Here is a 6,269-nt window from a genome sequence, read left to right as displayed (position 1 = left end):
AAAGCCCTAAATGGTTTGGGACAAGGTTACATGAGAGAGTGCCCCTTGCCCCATATGTCCCTACCTGAACCTTAAGATCTTCAGACGCCCTCCTCGGAGTGCCCCTGCCAAACAAGGTGAGGGGGGTGGCTACTAGAGACACAAGTTTTGGGCAGTATAGAAATATTTTAAATAGATAATAAAAATATACTAGTGACAGGGCCTTTTTGATAGTTGCACCCTGTTTATGGAATAAACAGTGAGAATAAACGCCTGGCTTCATCACTTTGTTCCTTTAGATGCCAGATAAAGACCTTTCTGTTCACTCAGGCCTTTTCAATTTAGATTTTAAAATTTGATTTTGGACTGATTTTAAGAGTTTTTAAATTGCTTTGTATTTTCTTTTTCTCCCCTCCACATTTTGGGGTCTTATGATTTAATGTGTTATGAGTTTTAATGCTGTGTTGTGAGCTGCCCAGAGAACAATTTGTTATGGGACAGCTAACAAATAAAGTTTTTATTATTATTAATAATAATAATAATAATTAATTAATTATTATTACCCAATGGCAGGAACACCATACAAGCCATCAACACCTGGGCTATACCTGTTATCAGATACAGTGCAGGAATAATAGACTGGACCTAGGCAGAGCTAGAGACGCTGCATCGTAAGACCAGGAAAATCATGACCATCAATCATGCTCTGCACCCCCGCAGTGATGTTGATAGGCTATACCTCCCTCGCAGCTCAGGTGGAAGAGGAATGCTGCAAGTCCATCAAACAGTAGGGGAGGAGAAAAGAGGCCTTGAAGAATATATCAAAGACAGTGAAGAAGATGCACTTCAAATGGTCAATAAAGCAAAATTATTCAACACTAATGAAAGAAAGCAGGCCTACAAGAAAGAACAAGTCAAGAACCGAGCAGAAAAATGGAAAAATAAACCTCTGCATGGTCAATATTTGCACAATATAAGTGGAAAATCAGACATCACCAAGACCTGGCAATGGCTTAAGAATGGTTGCTTGAAGAAAGAAACAGAGGGTTTAATACTGGCTGCGCAAGAACAGGCACTAAGAACAAATGCAATAAGAGCAAAAGTCGAAAAATCCACCACAAACAGCAAGTGCCGCCTTTGTAAAGAAGCAGATGAAACAGTGGACCACCTCATCAGCTGTTGTAAAAAGATCGCACAGACTGACTACAAACAAAGGCATGACAAGGTAGCAGGGATGATACACTGGAACATCTGCAAAAAATACAAGCTACCTGTAGCCAAACATTGGTGGGACCATAAAATTGAAAAAGTGGTCGAAAATGAAGATGCAAAAATATTATGGGACTTCCGACTACAAACAGACAAACATCTGCCACACAATACACCAGATATAACTGTAGTTGAGAAGAAAGAAAAACAAGTCAAAATAATCGACATAGCAATACCAGAGGATAGCAGAATAGAAGAAAAATAAATAGAAAAAATCACAAAATACAAAGATCTACAAATTGAAATTGAAAGGCTGTGGCAGAAAAAGACCAAAATAACCCCAGTGGTAATTGGTGCCCTGGGTGCAGTTCCAAAAGACCTTGAAGAGCACCTCAACACCATAGGGGCCACAGAAATCACCATCAGCCAATTACAAAAAGCAGCTTTACTGGGAACAGCCTATATTTTGCGACAATATCTATAATAACCAACAGTATTGATAATAAAATTCAGCCATCCCAGGTCCTTGGGAAGGACTCGGTGTCTGGATAAAACAAACCAGTCAATAACACCTGTCTGACTGTGTAAACAAGAAATAATAATAAAAACCAAAGTGTTTCCAGTTTCCACATTCCATTACTGATTATATGGGATGGGTGTTCATCCAATATAACCGTAGCACTCTGAATTATATTTTGGATTATAATGTTGGGTAACTAGGACGAAAGATGTAGCCTTTCTACATCTAAGATGTAGCATAAAGATAAGCAACAGAAACATGAAAGCTACCACAGATGTTATGATTAACATGAAAGGCATGTACAAGAAAATAATAAAAGGTGAAGAAAATCCACCAACCAGTTCAGCAGGGTTAGCTGGATTTGTGGACATTTAATAGCATGGTCCTTAAAAGGACAACATTTGTTTGAAAGGAAGTCCTCCACCTTAGCTGGTTTGTCAACTGGGTGGTAAGCACAGATGAAATACTTTATATAGATCAAAGACGCTGTGCTAACCATTGGCTTGCACAGAATACCTCCTTCCCTCCTCCCTCCCAGAGGCTCAGGCTTCCACAGTGGGTTTGCCTATCACCCATGTTGGCAGCAGACAACTTCTTTACTGAAAAAGTCAATCTGACCACTTTGTTGTCATGTGGAGTGCTAAAATGTTGTGAGTGAGAGATTGTGCAATGTTAAAATGTGCTAATTCTACATAACATTCCCCACAAGGATATCATGAGTTGGTACATTTTAAACATTGCATAATCTCCCCAACACTTTACCACTTTCAAAATACAACACTTGTAACAAAGTTGTCAGATAAAGCACAGTTTCCAGTCCTGAGTATGTGGGATGGATGTCTATCCCATTTAGTGCTGTAAGCAGCAACTAGGAAGAAAAGTGTCAGCAAACAAATATAAGTCAAACTTATCCAAGTAGCTCTGAGTGATTTTGCATGTTAGAGGAAGTATTGAAAAGAGTATATGCAAACAGATTTTGCACTTCTGATAGGACATCTGGAGTAGTGAATTCTTTGCAAGTATAATCTACACATCTACATTTAACATCTACATGAAACTGCTGGGAGAGATCATCAGGACAGGAGATTTGGTGCAGGGTGCTATCAATATGTGGATGTCACCCAGATCTATTTCTCCTTATCAATTTTGTCAGGAGATGGCTTAACCTCTCTCTAAATGCTTGCTTGGAATCAGTAATGGGCTGGATGAAGGAGAACAAACTGAAGTTGAATCCAAACAAGATGGAAGTACTTGTTGTGGGAGGCCAGAACTTAGGAAAAATCTAAATCCACTGTCAAATAGCTCTTTCGGTTAGGACGGTCTTGCTCATGTCCAGCCTAAATCTGCTTCCTTGTAATTTCAACCAAGTCTTCCTTCCCTTCCTTTCTCCGATCTAAGATGATCCTTTCCTTGTGGCTGGGATCTATGTTTTGCTTATTTTCTTTGCTAAAGCACCAAGAGCACGGAGGATGGCGCCATAAATCACCACCACATCCCCCATCAGGAGCAGGTAACCCCTGAGGGAACTCCAGCGCTTGCGAGGCGAGGCTCTGAGGGACCTCGGCTTCGATCCCCTCCCTCAGTCCCGCACCAGGGAGAGGAGGGGTCGGATTCCGGGAGCGGGGCGTCCTCCTCCACTGGGGCAGACCAGCTCTCCAAGCCGCCCCGGGGGCTGTTGCCCGAGTGACACGGGCGGGGGTGGGGCGGAGTTAGGAACTTTCAGTTTAGGGCATTATGGGAAAGCAGGGCGAGCAGCGGCTGGGAGTTCACCTGTGGCGGCGGGGGGGCGGGGGGAGCCGGCGCAGGGCAGGGGCTTCGAGGCGCCCGGGTCGGGGACTGGAAGCGAGGCCGTGGCAGCTATGGTAAGTGGCGGTGCGCCTTGGAGGGGAGGGAGCCCGCACAGGACCCACAGCCTCGGGGCTCTCCCTGCTTACCTGTCGAATCCAGGTGGAGCAGCCCGACGCGGCTCGCCCTTGACGCAGCTGCTGCACCTGCTGTGCAAGAACGACGCTGCAGGATGTGGAGTTTGCGTGCGCTTTCTGTGTCGGGGACGGGAAGGGGGCCCTTCTGGGGCTTTTCTTCGCTTTAGTGGCTAGTACCTGTTAAACGAGGTCGCCTCCCCTTCACTTTGCGCCCCTCCCGCCAAGAATAAGACTCCTTGCTCTGTAATGGGAACCAAGAGGGCAGAGAGAGGGAATTGACTTCCCGCTTTCTGTGGACGCCGCTTATCTGAGTAGTGCCTTTCTCTACCTGTTGTTAGCGGAGTGCCAGGCGAGGGAGGGAGACTCGTGCAGGAGTTGCTGGGACCTCACCCAGTAGTACTTGTCTTAAAATTGATAGCTTTCCGCTCCATGGGAAATCCATCCCTGGGGTATTGGGAATAAATCTACTATAGCAGTAGTCTGTGTTAAAAATAAAATACTGTCTTAAATTATATTGATTCCCAATCTGCGGCCCCATTTGAACTGCTTTGCCCTGAACTAATACAAACAATCAAGAACTTAGAAGGGGGAGGGAAGGGTCAGGAATGGCTGCCAGTTTTCTTCTTTGTGTCTTAACAGTTTCATTGCAGGCAAAGATGCTAAAGGAGCAGTTTTCCTGCAGCAGGAAGATGGAGTGGAGGGCAAAACTGCACCTGTTGATTTTCTGATGCTCATACAGCTGGAAAGTTGCAGATCCTCTGTCAGGAACTCTAAACCTGCATTCCTGCCTTGCTGGATTCCAGCTGAGACACTGATTGATTATTTGCCTTTAACTTCCTTCCTAACCACATGCAGCACTAGCCAGAAACAGGATTGGTGGGGTGGAGTGCAGGTGGGCCATAGCCTTGTAAACAAAGCAAAACTTTCTGGCAAGAGGATGAGGGCTTTGGTTGATAACTGTGAAAAAGAGAAGCTATCTAATCATCAGAGATAAAGGTAGGAATCTTCTTGCAGGTGGAACTGATGAGTGACCTTTATGACTGTGTTGGTGTGTTGCTTGTCTCCTTTTTTTGAGACATATGTACCTACTCCATTTGCACATTTCTTGATGTGGTGCTCTCTGTTCACTCTGAGTTTCTGCTTGTGGCACACTGCTCAAGCTTGGGTCCCCAGGTGTTTGAGAACTTATTTATTTGATAGAAATTCAGAAAAAGTTTGAGCTTATTTAAGGAGAGAGTTTTTCTGGAGTTTGGAGTTCCACCATTATGATTCTCTGGTTTATTTGTGGACCTTAAAATGCATTTGGCCTAGATACATAGAGAATAGGAAAGGGAGAAATGTATTAGTATTACTCACTGTGAAAATGTTCAAGGGCAGCCAGACAAAATAAAAGAGCAGGTGTGTTGAGCAATGTATGAAGTGGCCTAGTGATTAGGTGCCTGACTACATTCCTGAGCTCAAATCGAGCAAATCTTGGTTGATCTATTGAGTGTTTGGCCTGTCCACCCATCTGAGCTGTGCATGGTGCTTATCATTTTGGAGGCTGATGGGCAGGAATTGGTATAAGGTGGATTTTGACCCTTGATTTTCATGTTTACTATTGTAAAGGTTTTCAATTCCCTGCTCTGTTTGGACTTTGCTTTACAGAGTTCAAATAGTCGATTCAGTTAGTGGTGCTTGTGAACCGTTTTAATATTTATTTTTCCAGAGTGAATTAACACTTGCAAAGAGAGTTAATTCATATGCTTTATCAGAGCATACATTTTCTCATAGTTACAAAATGGAAAGAATCCCGTCAGCTTCCTCTGGGAGCTGATGGGCCCAGTGAGGAATAGGGAGGCAGTTTGTCTCCTGTCACTGTCTTATGACCACTGACTGTGCACATCCTTTCTTGGGCTTGATAAATCCCAGGGCTTGATAAATCCCAGCCACCAAGGAGTCATGGCACCTAAAAATTTAACCATGGCGGCTAGGTTAGGATATTCAGATATTTATATTAATAAAACTTTTATATTTTCTAGGCAGTCCAATTTTCTGTTCGAATTATGTTACTTGTAAAGTGGAGAAGGAGAAATCCATTTATCCTTCTCATCCACAATATCCATCACGAAGTCCAATAATTTAATCAAGTGTTCATTATCTGGCTTCTAAATTTTTGGGCTGGCTCCTAGATCCAATTTTCTTTGTCAAGACCTGTGGTAAGAGGGTGTAGCCAATGATGGAAGCTAGGACATTGCCTTTAACTTATGATTACTAGGGATGTGCCCATGATAGTGGGTGGGGGTCAAGCACCCTGTGGGGAATGCCCTCCCCTTTCCAGTCTTCTTTGCCTACTTCTGAAATGATTTGGCCTCGCTGGTTCATACTCACACCAGTTTGTGATTATAGCAGCAAGTGCTGGGAAGGCCTGATGGTGAGACAGTTTCTCCCACTACCACCTCATATTACTTCCCCTGTGCAATCTTTGCTGCTGCTTGTGACTTGTAATAGTGATGGTGGCTCACTTAGTCAATGAGTGATGGAGGGGGAAAAAGAGAATTTTCCTCCTCCAGGCCTGGCTGACTCAGCTGCTTCCTGCCACATGAAACTTATGGTGGCAATTCAGCTCTTCTGGGAGTTTAGTGTGACCAAGAGACTGA

General features: G+C 43.8%; 1 protein-coding gene across 1 annotated transcript in view; it reads left to right on the top strand.

Annotated features, from left to right (window-relative positions):
* The first annotated feature begins 3,448 nt into the window (after window positions 1-3,448).
* AP1S3 (adaptor related protein complex 1 subunit sigma 3) overlaps window positions 3,449-6,269 on the top strand; it is a 28,122-nt gene continuing 25,301 nt past the window's right edge. Inside the window, exon 1 of the mRNA XM_053305084.1 lies at window positions 3,449-3,570. Within this exon, the coding sequence (XP_053161059.1) occupies window positions 3,568-3,570 (3 nt within the window). The 5' untranslated portion in view covers window positions 3,449-3,567. The remainder of the gene's footprint in view (window positions 3,571-6,269) is intronic.

The sequence above is a fragment of the Hemicordylus capensis genome, chromosome 3 (assembly GCF_027244095.1).
Source record: "Hemicordylus capensis ecotype Gifberg chromosome 3, rHemCap1.1.pri, whole genome shotgun sequence".
NCBI classification, from domain to species: domain Eukaryota; kingdom Metazoa; phylum Chordata; class Lepidosauria; order Squamata; family Cordylidae; genus Hemicordylus; species Hemicordylus capensis.
Note: the sequence above shows the minus strand (reverse complement) of the source record. Positions and strands in the feature narration are given on the sequence as shown.